The sequence below is a fragment of the Tachypleus tridentatus genome, chromosome 7 (genome assembly GCF_004210375.1).
Source record: "Tachypleus tridentatus isolate NWPU-2018 chromosome 7, ASM421037v1, whole genome shotgun sequence".
NCBI classification, from domain to species: Eukaryota; Metazoa; Arthropoda; class Merostomata; order Xiphosura; family Limulidae; genus Tachypleus; species Tachypleus tridentatus.
The window spans coordinates 140,660,049-140,681,675 of NC_134831.1; the positions used below are offsets into that span (position 1 = coordinate 140,660,049).

The 21,627-nt window shown below is 32.9% G+C and overlaps 1 protein-coding gene across 4 annotated transcripts in view; it reads left to right on the forward strand.

The window, feature by feature from the left end:
* Positions 1-21,627, forward strand: part of LOC143256749 (zinc finger protein 423-like) — a 190,272-nt gene that overhangs the window by 15,004 nt on the left and 153,641 nt on the right. For 2 of the 4 annotated variants that reach the window (XM_076514392.1, XM_076514394.1), the window contains exon 3: positions 2,092-2,169. The exons of the other annotated variants lie outside the window; for them this stretch is intronic. In XM_076514392.1, coding sequence (XP_076370507.1) covers positions 2,092-2,169 — 78 coding nt within the window. The remainder of the gene's footprint in view (positions 1-2,091; positions 2,170-21,627) is intronic. 4 annotated transcript variants of the gene reach the window in all.

The following is a 21,627-nucleotide window of genomic DNA, read 5'->3' on the forward strand; positions in this document are numbered from 1 at the left end:
AACTGTATATATTGTTACTTCTTTAGAGCACTCGCAACCCCAAATACGGAACGTAAGTTTGTGCGAAGAGGGAGTGAACTATAAATCATCTTATTTTCAGTTTTTGCTTGTTGAGCACTAGGCCACGCCTGACGTATTTAATTGGTAAAGTCTCGCGTGGCAAAATTTTTAAAATTGTTAAAATATTACCTTTTTAGAAGACTTGCATATTTCAATGAAATTGTATTAACAGATAGTACTGCATTGTATAGTATTTAACGTAACACTTAACAAATTAAAACAAAAGCAACAAACTACACAGTTCTTGTAACCTTTAAAGTACTTCATTTAAATTTATTCGGCAATCTTTTATAAAAAAAATCTAATTTTCATAACTGAGAATTTTCATACTGATTAAACACAGGCGTATCATTTTATTTGCATAGTTATTCTTAAAATGAGTTTGTGTTTATAGAAAACTGGGTGATTCTTTAATTTTAATACGAATTTTTTTTATAATGTAATTAAATAGTGAGCTTAATTATAGAATTATATACAAGATTTTGTGTATTTTCATAGAAAAAGAAAACAACAACAACAAAACTCATTTTCATTCAAAAAGTCATTTGCTTTAAAAGAAATAAAAATTGGTTACTCGCAGTATTTATATTTGGAGGTTCAGATTTTCATTTTCATAATTTTGTCGATAAATAAACGTTTGAATGGAAATTAAAGGTTATATCTGAAGTAAACAAATGACAATATATATATATATGAAAATATAATTGAGAAAAACTAATTACCTGTTTTAAAACTTTTTTTTGTTTTTCATTTACTGTAATATTGGACGATGTCGCCAAATCTGTTTTTATTTTACCGCAGATAAAAAATATATGCAATTTTCCACACTCTGTTTTTCTTCAATGAAAATTTGAAAAATGTGGAAAGTACTATCCCCTCAAAAAAGTCAGTAATGGCATACCAAACTTATTAAAGTATAAAGTAATGTTTATTAGTTTTCCTATTCTTTAGATATATTATTAAATAAATTTGTAATTAAAATATATAATTCCTCATTATTTTAATGTATCTAAATGTTCTTCGTCCAATATACTATTTACCCTTTCCCTCCCACTTTTTAAAAATTGTTTCGGGAATTAATCTTTTGTAAAGTTGGTAAAAAACAACAACAACAACAAACAAACACATTTCAGATAGTCAAAATACTATTATTTCACACAGTGCTTGGATAGAAACAGCTATTGGAAATTTGGGTTAAAGAAATAGTGCTTAAATCGTAAGTACATTATTTAGAAAGAAGACGTGTAGTTGATCATAATAAAGAAATGCTGTTGTGGAGTAAATTAATTTTGTAACTATCAGTTACAAAGATATTTATATCATAAAAAAAAAAAAATTGGTTTTGATTTTTCCATTTGTTATTACTTCGTGCAAAAATTCACGAAGACTATTTTGTAGCCGTCTCTAATTTAGTAGTGAGAGTCCAGAGGGAAGGCAGCTCGTCATCACAGATAGTGGGTTTGGCTATTATATTATAATACCCTCACCGCTGAAGGGAGGGCGAGCATGTTTGGTGAGATGGAGATGCGAACCCGCGACCTTCAGATTGTGAGTCGAGCGCCCTAACCACCATTTTTATATATCTTGACCCTTGATCCACTATATTTCTTTTGTGCTAGCATTTAAATATGGTATTTCACACTTTTAATATTCGTAAATGTTACGTTATTGTATAATATCGTTGTTTTTCACTCTTAGGACTGTAACGCATAGCTGCAATTCATACGAACATAATTAATAAGTGATGACGGAACGTTGATCACATCAGTTCCTGACTTGCAAACATTTTTATGCTGTTTTGTTATCAAAACCCTTAAAATACTATTATAAAGAATAACATAATGCCTCTCAACATTTTATTATTAATCTTAAAATAGTAACCACTGAAATTTTATGTAAATATATGATGATGATGATAATCTTTACTAGTTCTCCCTGTTATCTGGATGTTGAAGTTTAACTTGAGCTTATGATCCAAATGGAATGAATAAAATAACTGGTCCTATCAGTATTTTTATCGTATATTTATAGCTTGGCTACTGAAGCTGTCAACTGCTGTTTGTAATTTTCAACCGTTTTCTTATTTCATCGCTAAGAACTCTCTTACAGGTAAGAGGATTAGTTGTCGATTATATGTTTTAATTCGTATGAAAAATTTGTTTTGTTTTGTACTCTTTTTAGAGTACGGATCAGTGCTTAGCGTGCTGGGACTACAAGTCTAAAGGTTCTTTGCTCCGCGGCCCCTTGTTGCAAAAAACAAAACAAAACGTATTCCGCAATGTGGAGCCGTGGGTACATTGCAAGAGTGACTGTGAAATCTTGCTCTCGTTCGGACAAGCTTAGTCTGAGAGCTGTATGTGAATGTTACTGGCTAGCTACCTTCCCTCTAGGAGAAAAAGTTATAAAAATAATTTAAACAGTTAATTTTAAGTGTACTAAAACAAATATATAAAATGCTTAAAACGAAAGCAATTGAAAAAGTTTTATATCTAAAGTTTGCATTTATCGATATCGCATTTATAGTTTTTGCGAAGGATTTTGAGTCGTTGTCTGTCTTTGTCTCATGTATTTCGTTTATTCAGATAACTTTTCTACTACAATTCATTAGCTTTCAAGTAGTTCTCCTGTTGCATACAAATGTCTAAGTGTTTAGAACGCAAGTCAATATAAACATATACAGTTTGGCTTAACGCGCACCTCCAACCCATGAAAAATTATTTTTTTTAAATACTAGTTTGGTTGTTTCTTACTTTTTACTACAAAGCAACAGCATGTATTATATGTATTCACCACAGATATCGAAACCAGGTTTTTAGTATCGCAAGCCTTCCGACATCTTGCAGAAGTATTATGGTGGTGTGAGGAGGAAGGCTCGGTTAGACTAATAAACATTGTTTAACTGCGAACCTTCTTGCAAAAGTTGTAGTAAAGGGATGAACTATAGAAACTGTTTATTGTTAACTTATTGGTGATTTAGAATTTCTGTTTTAAAATTATTTTTGTTTAATGCAAAGATATGTCATTGGTATTGAAATATTTAGATTTTTGAAACTATATTTTACACTTCTACAAAACCTAATCTTCAGTTTCATTAACTTTTGGATTTTAGCATTTGACGCAGTATAATAATAATAATAATAATAATTATGACTCGTGTGTGTATAATATTGTGTTCATTTTATAAGGAAATGCTAGTAATTTTAACAAATATAAATTATTTGCATAAAAAAAATATGATAATTCATGTAGTGAAAAGGTTTTTCTGTTGTTGGTTTATTTAATACGTTTCCTAAGTTTCTTTGTACACTATAAGACTTGATCCCTACAAACATACCCTTCTTGTTGACAAGGTTAGAATGCACAGTAATGAAGGTGTGCTTTTAGACTAAGTAATAATTCACACGCCAGCTATGTGTGAAAAGCTGTGAATTTATAAACAGAATGGAATGTCATAAAAATGGTATGTGAAAATAAAACAACTGTTAACCGTATTGATTTCATTAAGACAATTTGATTATAGCTATAACATTTCATGAAGAAAATATTTTTAAGACCATAATTATTCGAAAACAGTATATCAACTGTGTTTATTTGCATGGAATTTTACTTATTAAAATAACACTATTTAATGCTCAATTATTTTATCTTGGCATAAAAAAAAATTGTTTTTTCCTGGTGAATGATGATGATGTAAAATTGCACTATTTAGATGTAACTTCTGTATTAGTACTTCACGCCCAAAAAGTGTGAAATTAGTTGCTGTTGGTTTTTATAATATAGCATTGATTTTTCAAAACGTTACGTCAGCTTAACCCTAATTGTATGACAACACAAATTTTATTAATGATAGCGCAAATGAGACTTAAATAACATGTAACATTGAGTACTATACACGAGAACTGACAAGCTTTAACACTGAATAAAACAGGAGAGTTGTTTCCAAAACTGAAAAACAAATTATAAATTTCACAAAAAGAGATTAATCAACATCGCTCGACTTGAGTCATTTTCCGACAAATTAATCACATCACTATGAATAGTGGATTAACATGGACAAAATAATAGGCGAAAGATTTAACACTCTTTCCAAATGAATTCAATAAAGAACATAATGTTCGAATAAACCGGAAAGAGAAACAAATGTAAAAAGATTAAAAAAAAAAGACTGCCGTTTATTTACTATTTCAATATTTCGTTGTTACTTTCAAAGGTACCTGCTTCAGACGTAAAATTTTTCGTTGCCTCTGAGGATTGTGGGACAGAATGCGTGTGTGTCACTCATCGCTAGTATCAAGGGGAGGGGGGGATTAAAATGGCTGCCAAACTCTTAAAAATCGGAGAAGTGATAAAGTGGTTTTAGAATAATTTTTGGGAGATTGCAAGAACCCTTGAATGTGATTATTAGTCGGAAGATTGGAAGATATTTGTTATGGATGGTGGGTAGTAGAGACAAAAGGAAACACTTTATAGTGTGGATTGTGAATATGTTGGTAGTTCAGTGTTTATAGAGTAAAGTTTATATTTGCCCATGCCATGAAAAACTTTACCAATAAAAACTTTGGTAAGTTTACAGATGCTTAATAAATGATAAGCGAGTTATGAAACATGTTACTGTTGAAGTTACTTAATGGATGGGGCCCGGCATGGCCAAGCGTGTTGAGGAGTGCGACTCGTAATCCGAGGGTCGCTGGTTCGTATCCTCGTCGCGCCAAACATGCTAGCCCTTTCAACCGTAGGGGCGTTATAATGGTGCAGTCAATCCCACTATTCGTTGGTAAAAGAGTAGCCCAACAGTTGGCGGTGGGTGGTGATGAATAGCTGCCTTCCCTCTAGTCTTACACTACTAAATTAGGGAAGGCTAGCGCAGATAGCCCTTGAGTAGCTTTGCGCGAAATTCGAAAAACAAACAAACAAACTTAATGGATGTAAATAAAGACTTTCCTTGCACTTGCAGTCAATGTATCAGTCTCGAAAGCAAGTAACTAACATGGAACTGAAACTCAGTCAGTTAATGCTTCCAACCTTGCTGTAGAGGTGACTATTTGTGCGAGATGAAACCTTGTGACTGTTAACTGAAGAAAGTTACTGATTCTAGGTCAACCAGGAGTTTTCAAATTGTTGTATACATGACAGTTTGTGTGACCAGATGAAACATTGTAATTGTGATATTGGTTTTTCGTTATTTAGTTAATTTAGGATTTCGGTAAACGTGTCGAATAAATCGGTCTCGTCAAATCGTACTTACCTCAAATTTATCATACTTAACAATTTTCATGCGCAGATTATTGATGTAAAAACACTACTTTTGCATGATTACTCAACATCAGCGACAGATGTTTAATAGAATATTTATCTTCAGTAATTAGTTCCCCCTGAATACATCCTATCTTATTCCGCGATTGCACTGTATGATGTATAACTCTTTCTCGGTAAAACTAACAAGCCACTAATTTGCTGAAAGTGCTTGAGAGAAAACGTATAATAAATGTGAAAGTTGTTTAACATAGTTCAAAAGGTATGAACACCCATTTATTACTAAAAGTAACAGTAATATTTTCAGTATATCTGTTTGAACCCATAATTTCTTGCCGAAATTATTTTCATGATGTTCTGATAATCATGACCGTACCTTTTTGTTTTTTATTTTTATTTTGTTTTTCTCATCAGTATCAGGAGTACCCACATGAAGTATTGTAGTGTAAGTAGTCTCAAACCTATACCTATTGAACATTTGGTATCACCGTACGATAGGTACACCGGGAATTTCGGCCAGACTGTGGTGGTAGGTGCTCGGATTTAAGAACTTAATCATGGTTATTAGAACCATTATAGATGTGATTGTTATTACTGGTCTTAAATCTACTTCCATTATTTATGTAATATAGACAACGTTTTCTCATCAAAATAACGGTTTGTGGTTCTTCGCGGGTCCCCAAAATAATGTCTGCAGATCAGTTTGTTCATCTTTTCAGCCATTAAACTGACTGATTTTTTATTTTTATTTAACGTATGAAAATTTCCCAGGCTTAGCCCTGGATTTTTTATAGCAGGTTAAAATGTCCAAACACGAGACTCTAAGTCACTGACCATTCTTTTCACTTTTAGCTGAAGAGACGTTGAGAGTGAGTCCATCTAGTTTGAAAGTCCAACAGGCTCTATGCGGGACGATACTGCTGGCCTTCCTTTGGTCATTAGTTGAGTAATTAGAGCCAGTTATACCTACCTGGATCTTGAGGTCTATGACTTGGTCATTTTAGACCACGCTCACATAAGGTGCCGCAGAAGTTAAAAACTCCAGCTTTAAATATAAAGATCAGCCCTCGTATAGGAAGGTCCAATAATAATAAATATGGTATTAGTAGCACCCTGGTGTTAATTAATGAAACTTCTTTCGCTTTTCAGGTCAATAATCGTTTTGACAAATTCGCTAAAATAAACCTTGGAAATGGAATGTATAAATTTCTAACTCAAGTCAGTTGAAATCCAAGCTGTTCTATCTAACATTAGCACCTTATTTATTGATAATTCTTAAAGAATTCCCTCTTGTCTTACACTACTAAATTAGGGACAGCTTGCGTAAATAGCCCTGGTGTAGCTTTTGCGCGAAATTCAAGAACAATTCTTAGAGAATTAAAGTACTCGAGATCTGATGCTTCTAATGAAAATTATTAATTGGAATACCCCGTTTGTTTGCTATCATGTGGCAATTGTTAAATAATATTTTCCTTAAAAGACCAAAATATTTTATAGGTATGCCTAAAATTAAACTACCAAAGACTCAAGGGGAATTATCTGTAATAATAATAAAGTACAAAGAGTTTTTTTAAATTTCTCAGTACATGTTTTATAGGAATAAGTTTTCACATGCCAATTAATTGGTATAAATATAATTTAAAAACTGTAATTGCGGCTTCTTATCGAACTGGAATAGTTATCATGGTGATGAAATTTCCTATTAAAAAAATGTAATAAACTATAGATAACTGTAAGAAACTGCAAGTGAGCATGTCTCTTTACCCCTAGTGGCAAAATGGTAAGTCTTTAGGCTTATAACACTAAAAACCAGGTTTCGATACTTGTGGTGGGCACAATACAGATGGCCCATTGTGTAACTTTTCGCTAAGCAAGAAACCACCACCACAATGGTGATGACAGCATATGTCAGTACTGGACCACATTTTGTGGATGGAGTTACGTAAGTGGTATTTCATCTGTTGTTGTGGAAACAGTTGATGCTGTTATCAGTGTTCCAAGAGAACTTCAACATTATACCGGAAGGCATCTGAGAATTTTATAGTGGTGAATGATAACATTCATATCTTTTAAGTATATTAGTCTAAAGAGGTTTATAATTATTAAATCATAGAAGGGTTTAGGAATTCTAACATAAAGGCCTGTAATAAACTAAATTATCTTTAAAATTACCTGTCCAGACCAGAAAATATGCAAGACTTCTTTACTGTAGCTAGTTATGAACTTAAAGAATAATTATGAGAACTCTCCAACTTTCATTTTTTCATGGGGAAATGTGAATATTATATCGTTTAGCTTCTAGACTTTGGTAGTATTTCAGTTTCGATTGATATAAAATAATGTACTGATTTTGTTATAAAGCATAATTTATATGCTAATATAACGTCAGTTACATCTGCTTTTTTTGTGTGACAAAAATTAGTATGGAATATTGTTATAAATTCAACAAAATCTTTTAATTCGGCTATTGTAGTAATAAACATTTTATCCTCTACTTTAAATATTCAAATTTCTTTTTAGCCAGCTAATGGGTAACAGTTTTGTTTATAACTTTTCGTTCTTGTATATCTTTTGAACCAATCAAATTCCTTAGGGCGTGTCTTTACCTCATGTGGGTTTTTTGCTCTGTAAAGCCTACATGAACCGACATTGTTTTATATCGGGGGGGGGGGAACTGATATATTTACGATATAATAAAATAAAATTATTCATAAATATTGATGATCGCCGTTATTATTCCTGTAAACTTAAAATAATTCTTTTAAGAGTTCAATAAATTTTTGTATTTTTTATTAATAAAGCGAAAAATTACTTTTCAAAGAAACAAATACTAACTGGAATACGTTTAAAGAATCGTAAAATGAGTCTTAACTGTGTATATGAAATCTTCAAACTGAAGATATAACACGATCACGCTGCAAGTTATACTTTTGTAGATATAAGTTACACTTTAATGGCTCAATGTTTTTTTTTTAAATTTTCATAGAACGCATTTCATGGCATCTGTTCACAAGCTATTTTCTCATTTCTGTTGTACTAAGTTTTATTATTTCACCAATATTAAACAATTATTGGCTACTGATCCACACCTTACATTATAACGCGTAACCCGACTTGTTTTTTCAGGTGCATCAGAAGAAATTTACTTTGTTTTTTAATGGTAACATTTGTATCTGTAAATTCCCACCCAATAAGTGTGGTGGTTAATATAGGCTGTCATATGTTTTCAGTGTGATAACATAATGTACTTGGATACCTCTCAATTATAATAATCTGAAACATTCGAAATTTGTATATAACTTATTTCGTTTTCTTTGCCTTCGTTATGTAAAGCCTTCAGTGATGGATCTGTAGCAATGTATCCACATGTAGATGATCCAATGAAATTGCTAGTCTTTTAACATGGGCTTGGTTAGCGTGCTCGAGTTGTAAGTGTGACAGTTCGTGGCTCGCATCCCGTCGCCACTAAACCATGCTCCATATGTGCCATATGAGTAGCGTCTATATCCTACTGTTAAAAATGTCCTTCTTCTTCTCTGTCAGTTCAAAATTAAGGATGTTATTTGCAAATTAACCCTTGTATAGCTTTGTACGAAAACAAAATTTACATTTTGTAAAATTATTGTTTATGTAAGCACTTATCAATCGAGGGCTTTTCCATGCACACGATTTATTCCACGTTTATTAATATACTGTTTTAAAGTAGGCTTTAACCTACGTTATGTTAACTTATCTTGCGACCCATTTTGTTTGTCCTAAATGTAATGTAATTTTGACCAACTTCCCCGTGTCTATTGCAACATAGATGCTACTTATCAAGTTATCTTGTTTCCGAGCAGTGTGGTATGTATATTTTTGTCTTGAATTTCGTACAAAGCTACTCGAGGGCTGTCTGCGTTAGCCGTCCCTAATTTAACAGTGTAAGACAAGAGGGAAGGCAGCTAGTTATCACCACCCATCGCCAACTCTTGGGCTACTCTTTTACCAACGAGTAATGAGATTGACGGCCACAATATAACGTCCTCATGGCTGAAAGGGGCGAGTGTGTTTGGTGTGACGGGGATTCGACCCCGTGAACCTCCGATTACGAGAGAAGTGCTCTAGTAGCTTTGTGCGAAATTCTAACAAACCTAAATTTAAATATATTGTATTTTATTTTGTAACGAAAAGTGTAGCGAAATTGAATCTTAATTGTCATACAATATTTTACTGGAATTAGCACATCATTAGCGTGACTGCCCTTGGATTGTTATATTTTTGTTTTTTGTACATGACGTCACATGTTTTAATTAATGCTTTTCAGTTCTTACTCATTTTCATTTTATGGTAATATATTTATTTTTAAGATTTCAATGTATAAAAGTCGTTGTATTCTTGAAGTGTTCCTGTAAATATTTAGTTTCAACAAAGAAATGAAACTCCTGTTAACAAACGAAGGACCGCTGGTGATTAAGCAGTAAATTTGAAGGCTTACAACGCAAAGTTAACAAGAGAAACCAAACTAACGAAAGAGAAATTCGGATTCTGGTGGATCATAAGATATTACATTCCATTTACTACCTCTAACGTTGATAATGAGTTACAGGTCTCGTTTCACGAATCTTAGTTCGTGAAGACCATAATCTTGATCCCAACACTATAAATATCTCGTTTATTTCTTCAAAACTTGCTAGACTTGGGAATAACGAGTTAAACGTACAGCTTAGCAAGCAAGGATTACCACGAATTAATTATCTTAGAGTCAAATAAGAAATAATTACTTTTAAGTTGAAATTTTAAAAAACGTTATGAAGAAAAGTGGAAAAATATGAGAAGTGTTTGCTGTAATTCAGCGTTTTTTTCAGTGTTGCACTAATTTTGTGCAACATGAACTGAATAACTGGAAATGATGTAAAAAGTTTGACAAAGTTTTTACAAAAATTTTGAAAATGATGAAATAACTTTTTTATTTAAAGATCCTTCAGTGATGGTAGCCTTATCAGAAAACTGAACGTGGAAATTCCTTGGAGCTGGGCCCGGCATGGCCAGGTGGTTTAAAGCACTTGACTCGTAATCTGAGGTTCGCGGGTTCAAATCCCCGTTACTCTAAACATGCCAACCCTTTCAGCCGTGGGGGCGTTATAATGTTACTGTTAATCCCACTATTCTTTGGAAGAATAATTGCCCAGGAGTTTGCGGTGAGTGATGATGACTAGCTGCCTTCCCTCTAGTCCTAACATCCCTAAATTAGGAACGGCTAGTGCAGGCAGCCTTTGAGTGGCTTTGCCCGAAGTTCAAAACAAACCAAACTGAACTTTGGAGATGCAACTTTTAACCAGTACATGATCGATGGAATTAACGAGTAAACCGTTCCATATGTTGAAATGGACACTGAGCGAATGCTTGGTCCCTTTCTTGTATATTTAACGTTTTAGAGGACTAGTACGAACTAGTGGTTTGGACGATCGACTCGTAATCTGTGGGTGATGGATTCAATTCCCTTTCATCGAACATGCTCGCCTTTTCAGCTACGAGAGCACAGTAATGTGGTACTCTTTCAGCTACGAACATTGGAGTTTACCGTCACAAGAATTGGCAGTGGGTGTTGATGACTAGTTGCCTTTTCTCTAGGCTTACACTACTAAATTAGGGACGACTAGCGCAGATAGCCCTCGTTTATCTTTGCGGGAAATTGAGAAAACAAACAATTTCTGAATCCCATAATCATTTGAGAAAATGGGAGTTTCCAGAAATATTAGAAAATCACCCACAAAATTGATTATATTTCAGTCGACTGTAAGTTGCACGCGCGCACACACACACAGTGACCTTTGCACGATGCGCAATGTAGCACATGAATCGCCCCCAAAGTAGTACCTGCATCTAGAATCTATACCGTTCATAGTAGGCTGGATCCACTCTTACTGTATAATATTAAGTAGGTATATGCTTTTACATACCATGCTACAATATTCAGTGTGAAGAAATGTCCAAAATTGGGTGAATGCACTCATTTTATATGTGAAATATATTGTAATTAATTGCAACACATGATGTCTGTATTGTTGACTAACTGTCTTTGATCTAGTATGCCACTACTCAATTAGAAACTGCTAGCGCAGATAACCCTCGAATAGCTTTGCGTGAAATAAATAAACAATAAACCAACAAACAAGGTATGTTTTAATATTGATGGTTGAATTTTACTATTTGATAAGACAGCAGTAGCCCTAGTTATCTTCCTTCTAGTCAAAAATTCAAAATTAGGAACAGCTGGCACAAGTAACCCTCGAGTAGCTTAGTGCGAATATTTGAAATCTTTTTGCCAAAAACTCAAAATTAGGGACAGCTGGCAGGTAACCCTTGATTGGTTTTGCGCGAATATCTAAAAACAAACGAAACTACTAGAATTCCCTCTTAATATCTCTAAAGATTAGGTTTCATCATATCTTCGTAGTATTTTTGCAGACAGTTGTTACATATTATCTTTATATACTAGCAACAACCAGCATCATTTACCTCTATTTTAAGAATGAACTTTTACAGCGTGAATTATTTAAAAGAAATAATAGCTGTAAAATGTTTTCAACTTTATAAAGGAAGAAGGGTACATGAGATCTCCAACTTGGGCACATGTCATACGTAACTCCGTTTTCCATCTGAAACTGTTATGCAGAATCTACTTGTTGCACTATTTATTTCAAGCTATTTACTTTTTGCTAATGTCTATATAGATAATCATAATTTTCAGAAGCGTATAACGTGACATTGCATTATAATAAACAATTTCCTCATGCTTAGAAAATATTGGCAAAGCGTGTCTTTTAAGAGGATACGAAAACTTACGACAAAAAGAATCATTTATTGGCTATAAATAAACTACTTGTTCTGTTCCACAAGATAGAAATTAGAACTGTTTTTTTATAATCCTTAAGCTATCCAGAATGGCAAATTTAAAGTAGAGTTTTCACATTTCCTGTTGGTTGTCTTCATTCAACGGTTAATCCAGGTTAATAACTGTTTCTTTGATTTCAGTTTTTTAATCGTTCCGTAACTCAACATAGATGTAACATCTGGGTCGGTAATTGTTTCTTGGATCCAGTATTTCCCAATATGCGTTTGTTAATGAAGTTCACAATTTTTGTGCCGATTAACCTAATTTTTCATCATATAAACTGGGTGGATTCTCCAGATCAACTTTGGTCTAGAAGACTCTGTGAGTGAGGTTGAAAACTCGCAAGAAAAAAGTGCTTATACAATGGCTTATACCCTTTTTATATTCTTTATTTCCGTGTGGAATATAACAATGAAAGACATATGTCGCTAAAACAATTTTTGTTTTGTTTTACTTTCGGTATTTGCCAATGTATGTAAGTAAAGGAGGTTTCATTATATATCGCAACCATGTGTCTTAGCCTCATAATTTTGAAGTAATAAATGTTTTTTAGTTTTCTATTTTTTGAAATTTTACAAGATATTCCTTATGAAGAATAATATTATTCAAAAAGTTTAGCCGTGGTCTGGTAGTCCATATAAGTGCTCAAAGATTTTTTTTTTCTTTTCAATTGCACACTTTTTACTCGAAGCTCCGTCATCTTTTGACCGATTTGAGATCTAGTTACAGTTTTGGGCTCGGAAGGTCAAGCCCTTTCAGTTGGTTGATTTATATTAATTTACTGTAACCTTGCCTAAAAGAATTTCAATTTAAGAGTAGGCTAGCAGAAATCTTGATGAATAATAAAATCCAACGGGGTATGCGCGCGCCCCACGCTCTGTATTCCCAGCGCACAAAAATATAACTTAAAAAACAGAAAATAGTAAGAGAAAAGATCTCGTAAATTAATTTACTCTTATCCTGCCTGAAAGAATTTTCAGTCCCACGGCTATTGAGGATCCCTTCTTGTTTTAAAACTTGTTTGAATGTTAAACTTCCTTAAAAACAAATATGATAATATAAACACGCAAACACATCCCATGAAAATATTTTTATCCTGGTGTCAAAATTTTTAATTTTACTGCAGATGCTTATCAGTGTATTTTGTCTTGCGAAAACCAATTTACAAGGAACATTGCATATTAAAATATTGCAAACATCCGCATTGAAGTGGGACTTTATCACATCCGTATTGTTTGATTCTTTGTTCAGTAGACACTTTACAATCAAAGAATACTTTACGTATTCATTTAATATATATTGTGGACCACAAATTTATTCCACAATATTGTAATTTATCTCGAGCGAGCCCCTACTTATTATATTACGTGTTACAATTTCAAATAGCCTGAAACTGGGTGAAATTGTAATTAAACTGAGAAGTTAATTAAATGTAAAGATATATACAACTTAAAATTATTACCAACAAGATTGATACAGTTTTCTTTCTTACCACAAATATATTCTAATATACAAAAAATAATACATTTTGTAATAACGGTTACTATAAATACATGTTACAAAGTATGATGTAAATACAGAAGTTTTTACAAATAATATTAAGTCTTGTATTTGTTCTCGTACTGAATATTTTATCGACAGTTCGCGACAAGCGAATTAATTTCGAGTTGATATAGGCACAATTTACTTAATAGGGAGCTAGTTAGCAAGTTCTTCACACATGAATTATTCACAACTGAAATTATACCTTTTTTTTGTAGAAATATTAACGTCCTAAGTTATTTGCTGAAGTTAAAATGTTTAATGTTCGAAATCTATAAACGTTCCTCGTCAAATATCTGTAGTTTCTCTGTAAATAAGCGTCAATCACAGTTGCAGATTTCGAGGGTTAGTGTACCATATGTAGTAAACCAACAATTTTAGCTGTCTCCTTGCGTGTTGCGATGGCCAGCTTCTATAATCATTAGGCGAGGTTCTCGAAATTTCATTTGTCAACAATACTGGCATTTGTATACATAAATACATTGTTGATTCTTACGATTGAGAATTTCCTACACATTTAAGGAACAGGCAAAAATTACACGTTTAACAATATAAGTTACTTGCACTTTTTATATTAACAAAAATAAACATTGATATTAAAGTAAATATACAATAGTAAATCCGTAACAGCGAGTTTTTGTTTCTTTGAAAACAGTTATTACGACTTGCAGCACTAAATACGAGTGTAATACAGATACGAACGAAAAATACAAAGCCTTCGTAGAAAGGGGTGGTGTGGCTAGTGATTTAACGTACTGGGTTGCCTGTCGGAAGGTTACACATTTGAGGCATGTTACGGTTGAACTCATTCGACACTGTAAGAGTGATTATAAGAAAAAAATGTTTTTCGTTCATAGAGCTTGATAAAGCCTTTTTAGCGAAGATACTGTTGGATATATTTAAATACTAAGAGTTTCTGATGTGGCTGTTTAGCCCATTTGGCAGAAGGTGCTACTCAGTTTGTGGATTACCTGCCAATAGCCTCCAGTGGCTCAGCGGCAAATCTGAATGCTTATAACGCTAAAACGATACTCCTGGCGGGCATAGCAGAGATTTCCTGTCGTGTAGATTTGTTGTGTGTTTTGTTATAGCAAAGCCACATTGGGCTATCTGCTGAGTTCACGTGTAGCTTTGTTCTCGACAGACAAAAAACAAAGTTACCATTATTCAGTTTTGATTAAGAAATTCCTAAGAATATTTATTTTTATTGCGAACAAAGTAGATAAACAAAAACAAGCATAGCTTTACTAATAACAAACTTTATAACTTTTACATTTCAAATGAAATAGCAGCCTACATTTACTCACACTTTATAAAATTGAAAATTTCTGCTAACAATAATTTAGAAAGTTTAACAGGGAAATTGAATATATTTTATAATTTGAATATTATTTTCGCAAATCTTTTTCTTCTAATGAAAGAAAACCATGTTTTAACAACATAATATGGACAGTTCTATTAACATTTACCGCTTCTAATTTATCAAAATGTATCGCATATTTTTAAGGAGACTAAATAGTATTATTACATTTTTTTTTCTTCTGTCATAAATATGAAAATTGAATTTCAGTGTTTGTATGCTTGTAATTTAAAGTTAACTACAGTGTCTCAAAAGTAATATTCAATGTCGCGAAAGAACCCTGGGCAACAAAGTATGTGCTAGACTTTTTACAGTTGTCTCGCGATTGAGGAATTTTCAGAATTCAAACCTATCTCTGTATACGAGTTAATTCAGTGGTGCTTTCTTATTACATGTAATTAATTAGTTACACGTCACACTTCGTGTCAGTGACTTTTCAGAAAACTTCCTTATTTCCGTGAATGCTCTTAAACAATATTTATATTAGATTTTAAACATTTAAAATGTAGATGCCGCAGAGGCAAGTTAAGAAGGACAATATATGTATAACGACAGTAAGTGCTAATAAAAATAAATTAGTTTAAAACGACAAATACTTTTATAGTGTATTCTATAACTCTATTTTAATGTTAATTGGATAGAAAGAGGGAAACTGTTATCATACTACCAAATAAATCTTTTGGACCTAGTTTTATGCTATGGGCAAAGAAATAAAATTAATGTTTTTATTAAAGTTTCCTTCCCCCCTCTCTCTCTCTTGTTTTTAAAATTCGTATTTTTTATTATAATTATTTCAAGAAAATATTTAAGTTTTTTTGTTTTTTTTTCAGATCGATGTAATAAATGAAACAACAGATGGAGATTCTCCATTTTATCTTGGTCAAAGGTACCAAGCATTCCATACGCTAGTATTACAGCCCTAACGTATTCTAGGTTATCCTTTTATCATAAAACAAGAATAATTACGAGACAGAAACGAAATGTTTTCAAACCAATGCTGACAATATAAAGTCGGGACATGCTCTTGTATCTTCTTCAGGTGTAATAAGTTTTTTGTACGTATGGTGATTGTGGGTGTTGAGGGATCCGAGTTGATGTAAAACAACACAATACGAGTGATTTTTAACACAATACGAGTGATTTTTATCATTATATAAGCCATTTCAGTGGCGAGTGTAGGTACAATTATGTCGCATAACTTCAGGGTCCGTCACTTGTTCGCCATTATTGCAAGTCGTGGTTTAAAATGCTTCCACAAATTAAATTACTTCCATACATGAGGTCACGTTTAGTGGCGTACCACTGACCTTGAAGGTCGCACGGTAAAGATGGTCAAAGAACTGAAATAATTTCCTGTTAGAAAGCAAAAAAGAAAGAAAAAATTTATTTCTAAAGAAACTAGTCTTTATTTCTTTGGAGACTAGATTAATGAAACCAACCCTAATGTCGGTACATTCTCTGCCTTTCGGTGGACTGATTTTAATAGTGACTAACAGTGTATTTATTTTGAAAGGTATAAATCTACAACGAATTATAAAAGTGACATTTCCCAACAGCGAACCCTGAGCAACTTCGCGAAATTATTTCACGCTTGTCACAAGCGAAGTACCACTCACACGACTAATATTAAATTTCTTTCTCGAAAGCGATAGAGAAACTGTAATTATAAAAGGTAAGCAGTCTGTGTGCCGAATATAGTTGAAACCACGTGATTTGCAAAAAGACACGTAACGCCGATGTAGCATTCGAAATTTATTTTTTAAACAGCTGTGATAAATTTTAAGGTAGAAACGCGTTGCATAACTTTGTTTAAATATATATGTCCCAAACAATTTAATAAGACATAGAGAAATTAATCATAATTGGAGCATTCAAATGTTAAAAATACCTAAAATAAAACATTGCCATTTTCCAGTGAGATTTATATCTCATCTTCTCTCTGCTGTTAATAAATAACGTTCTATTTTCAGATCTTGTTACATTAATCCAAGTCTAAGGAGGAAACTATAATAAATTATTTAACGAACATATGATTGGTTGGATTGGAAAACTTTAGTTTTTAATACCCCCAGAGATTCGTTTTTACAACAATGAACTATCCATTGTTACCAAAGTTATGTATAGCTTTACTACTTTACTAAGTGACTCAAATATTGTTACTTTAAATGCGTGGTTCAATAGCACCATGTTATTTTGTCAAATGCCACTCTAGTAGCAGTGCAACAAATAAACTATCCTGAATAATAATAATAATAAAGAAAACGGTGATTATTCTGATATATCAAATGCGAATAATTTAACAAACAAATGTTCGAAAACCTCCCACCTCTTTAGCAATTTATGTTGAAATCAGTACAGATCTCGTTATCTAAACATAAGTAATAGTATGTTAGATATTCTATTCCATACGAATTGTTATCTGTCAAATCTTTCGAATGAAGGTTAAACTTCAACATTTTATTTGTAAAAGGAGATTTTGCTGTTTACTCTAGCATAATCTTTTTACATACAGAATAGGTAAGAAACTTGCTTATTTCATTTCTAAATTAACAGTGTCTCAAAATTATCATGCTAGTAGAGCTGGAACATAACATGTAGATCACTTCTTGTGCGTAATCCGAGGGTCGCAGGTTCGAATCCCTGTCGCACTAAACGTGCCCGCCCTTTCAGCTGTGGGGGCGTTATAATGAGACAGTCAATCCCACTATTCGTTGGTAAAAGTGTAGCCCAAGATTTGGCGGTGGGTGGTGATGACTAGCTGCTTTTTCTCTTGTCTTGCACTGTTAAATTAAGGACGGCTAGCGCAGATAGCTCTCGAGTACCTTTGCGTAATATTCAAAACAAACCAAACCACTTCTTGTGCTGGGAAAACACGTTGGAGTTAAGAAACTAACCGGCACATAAATGATTATAGAGGAATGTTAATATAACTTACGTTGCACTCGCTGCAGTGATGATGTAATCATGTCTAATGTATAATTACCACTGTTAACAACAAAAGTGAACGACAATGACGTTTGGATGTTCTCCTAATACGTAAATGCAATAATCTCAATTGTTAGTAACTTTTTTTTTATTTTTTGAGGGTGGTTTGGGAGAAGAACTATCGTGTTTTTTGCAGCAGGACGTGGCTCACCGAGCAGTCAGGGAAGAGTAGCCTAAGATTTGACTGGCTCTTCCCTTTAGTTTATCAGTTAAAAAGTTGAGGACAGTTGTGTTGCTTTGCGCGAAATTCGAAACAAAATTTCTAGACTCTAGATTAAGTATAATGTTTACTGGTATGTATAGTTGTGTTGTAACTGTGAACGAACAAATGAATGGAAAAGAAGCAACTTTAACTGGCTCCAACATGTTTACTGGGCCATGCGGTTTTTATAAGCTCTACCTTGCTTTAAAGAGTATTGCGTTAAGTGTCAATAAATATAATGGTTTTTGGTCCTATTGATTCTGTATGAACTGAGATGTAACATGTGGTAGAAGCTGTCTGTATTTCAGATTTGACTAGCTGTGTTCGGATCCGTGCGATGTCATAAACTGCTTCCTCCATTTCAAGCTGTCGGTGCATTTATGAACATTACAGTAACTCATTTGCTTTCTGAGTAAGCTACCTTTTATTGTGGTAACTAGTTCAGAATTTGGAACACCTGAGAAACTTCATGAGTATCCTTATTGCTAAGATTATGAAAAAGACCACGCAACCTGTCTCTGTTTGCAAAATACTACATCTGCTATCCTCTAATCTTCCCCCCCCCTTCCTAGTGACACAGCGGTATTTCTGCGGACTTGCAACTCTAGAAACCGGGTTTCGATATTCTTGGTGGGCAGAGCACGGATAGTCCCTTTTGTAGCTTTGTGCTTAACTTCAACGATCAACAAACAAAACTAAAAACTCTAATCTGTGAAATGAATATTTTGAAAGGAGCAAAAACAGAAAATATAAGCACATTTTTTGCAAATCTTAAAATTATTTTTGAATAGAATATCTAAAAGTGTCCACGTATATTCTAGGTATATCTCAACAAACATTTTAGTGAATAGAAGGAATAAACTAATTTATCGAACATTTTAAGTTTTGTGTCTCGTTATTGATGGTGCACTGTGAGCAGCTTGATATGTAACGGTATTGTACACCAAATTTTCTTAAGTAGTGTGGTTAAAAGTCCACTTCATTGTTTATGTGTGGCTGAGATAAGCAGTAATTTGTTTATTCTGAATCATTATAGTCAATAGACGTTCAATGAATGAAAATAGTTGACGGACTTTGATTTTAATAAAAAAGAAAGAAACATTTAGTGGCTAGTGAACAAAGATCAATTACTTAATACAAGAAAAACAAGATGTGTCGCTGGTCAAAGTTCATTAACAACTAGGTGTCATTTACACCAGCGAAGAAGGGGGTGATTATGGCTTCTTTTTTGGGTGTTTCTGAAACTTTTAAACACGAATAAGGGTGTAGAAAAGAAATATTAATGAAGTCTGATTATTTTCAAAATGGTATTGTTATGTAACAAAGGAATAGAAAATAGGCTAAATGTAATCGTTTTATATCTTTTCTAAATATTTGTCGAGGTCCCATACCCAGCTATCCCTAGAGGTGTTTCGAACTTTAGGATCAATAATCATTTTTTCAGGACTTCTTAAATGTTTTGTTATAAAACATGAAGTACATCAATAAGTACATTCGACATTAGTGTAGATATGATATGCTATGATTTTAACACCACTTTTAAATCTGTTATTATTTCTACACTAACGATGTGTGACACCCTACACTACAAAAGGTATGTCTGGTACTACTTGTAATATCCGTTTCAATTTCCATACTTACTAAACTGAACATCTGCTTTAGTGCAAACTAGATCTTGTCATAACTCCTGGTTTTAGATAGTTAAAAAACAACTTAAAGAATCAAATACACCTTGAAAAATTTTGGCATTTCACAAAAAGGAGCTGTGCTTGAAATTTTAAACACACAAACTTGTGTAAACGTGTTTGATAGTTTTTACTTATAACAGACAAACCATTTAATCAGTGACTTGTAGTCCAAGATAAAGAATTATAGACTAAAGTAATAGGTTTTGTTAACTTTGAACGAAATGTAGAATGATGATCTAAACAAGATTGTTTTTGTCCTGCAGAAATGAAAAATCAAAAGTGTAATCAAACTGGCACAAGGTGAATTATACATGTACACAATCTATTACAAGGATATTACACACAAATCAAACTTTCAGTTGTTTGTTTATTGTAGTATTTCGCACAGTATACATGAACCATATGTGCAATATTTAGTGTTTAATGTTACTTTGGTCGTTTAAGACAAAGTCATGTAGAAATATGGTAATATTTGTCTTTTTTTGTTTTCTTCTATAGTTTTAAAACAATTGAATGTTTAAATTGTCAAATCGCATGAAAATAAACATGTAATTTAGTTTACGTTTATAGAATATAGGGTGTTCGAAAACTCTGGAACAATAGGCACGATAACGAATTTTAGAGAATATGCTCGCCATGCCGTTTTTGTAATCCCAAGAATAAATTTTGGATTAACAGCGAGATTAACTCGGCCTTTTCATACTTTGACAGCGCTATAATCAGTCACGTGTATCAAAGTAAGACAAGCTGCAAATCACGTAAGGTTACAGACATTTCGGACATGTAAACAATCTGTGCGGTATCGCTTGATCTAATACTTGTTGAACGTAACACTGTTATCGGATTCAAACGTTTAGATGTATTTTATGAAAAAACAATGTAAGAGTCGACAATATTATACGATGCACTAATTTTAGTGCATTTTTTATTATGGTATAAACATAAATGAAGTTTATAAATTGTCCTTCTCAAAACTGAACCTTTTTCGTGTCAACTATATTTGTATAAAATAAATACGCGAGTAAAACATGAAATATAATTCAAATGAAAATACTACAGAAATTACAAGTTGTTAACATGTGTATAATACAGAAAACAAGATGGTATTATGTAATAAGTTGTGTATTTTGAGAAACGCAGATAGTAAGAATAGCATACGTTTTCTTTAACATTGAAATTACTATTGCATACCAATGACTGCAGGTGTGATACACGTTTCATTATCTTTAGAAATTTGTTTTGAGTGTTATGACGTTAGATATATATGTAAACAGACTATATTAAATGAAATCCTTCATTTCCGATATAAAATACTTTGGAAAACTCAACAGTAAGTAACTGAAGTAATTGTTATACTGGTTCTTAATCATTCTTGGTTTCTTTGTTTGTTGGTCTGTTTGGAATTAAGCACAAAGCTACACAAAGTGGTATCTGTTTTCTGCCCACCACGGGTATCAAATCCCGGTGTTTAGTGGTGTAACTACGTATACATACCGTGCTCTACCTGGGGAGCTATGATTTATCATAGTATGTTTTATTTGTGCACATGTTGAAATTATGTATAGTTGTATATAACTTTTAAATAATCACAACCCTAATTAGGGTTACACACACACATATTACACAAATTAAGTCATGTATATTTCATATTATTTTCAAAGTG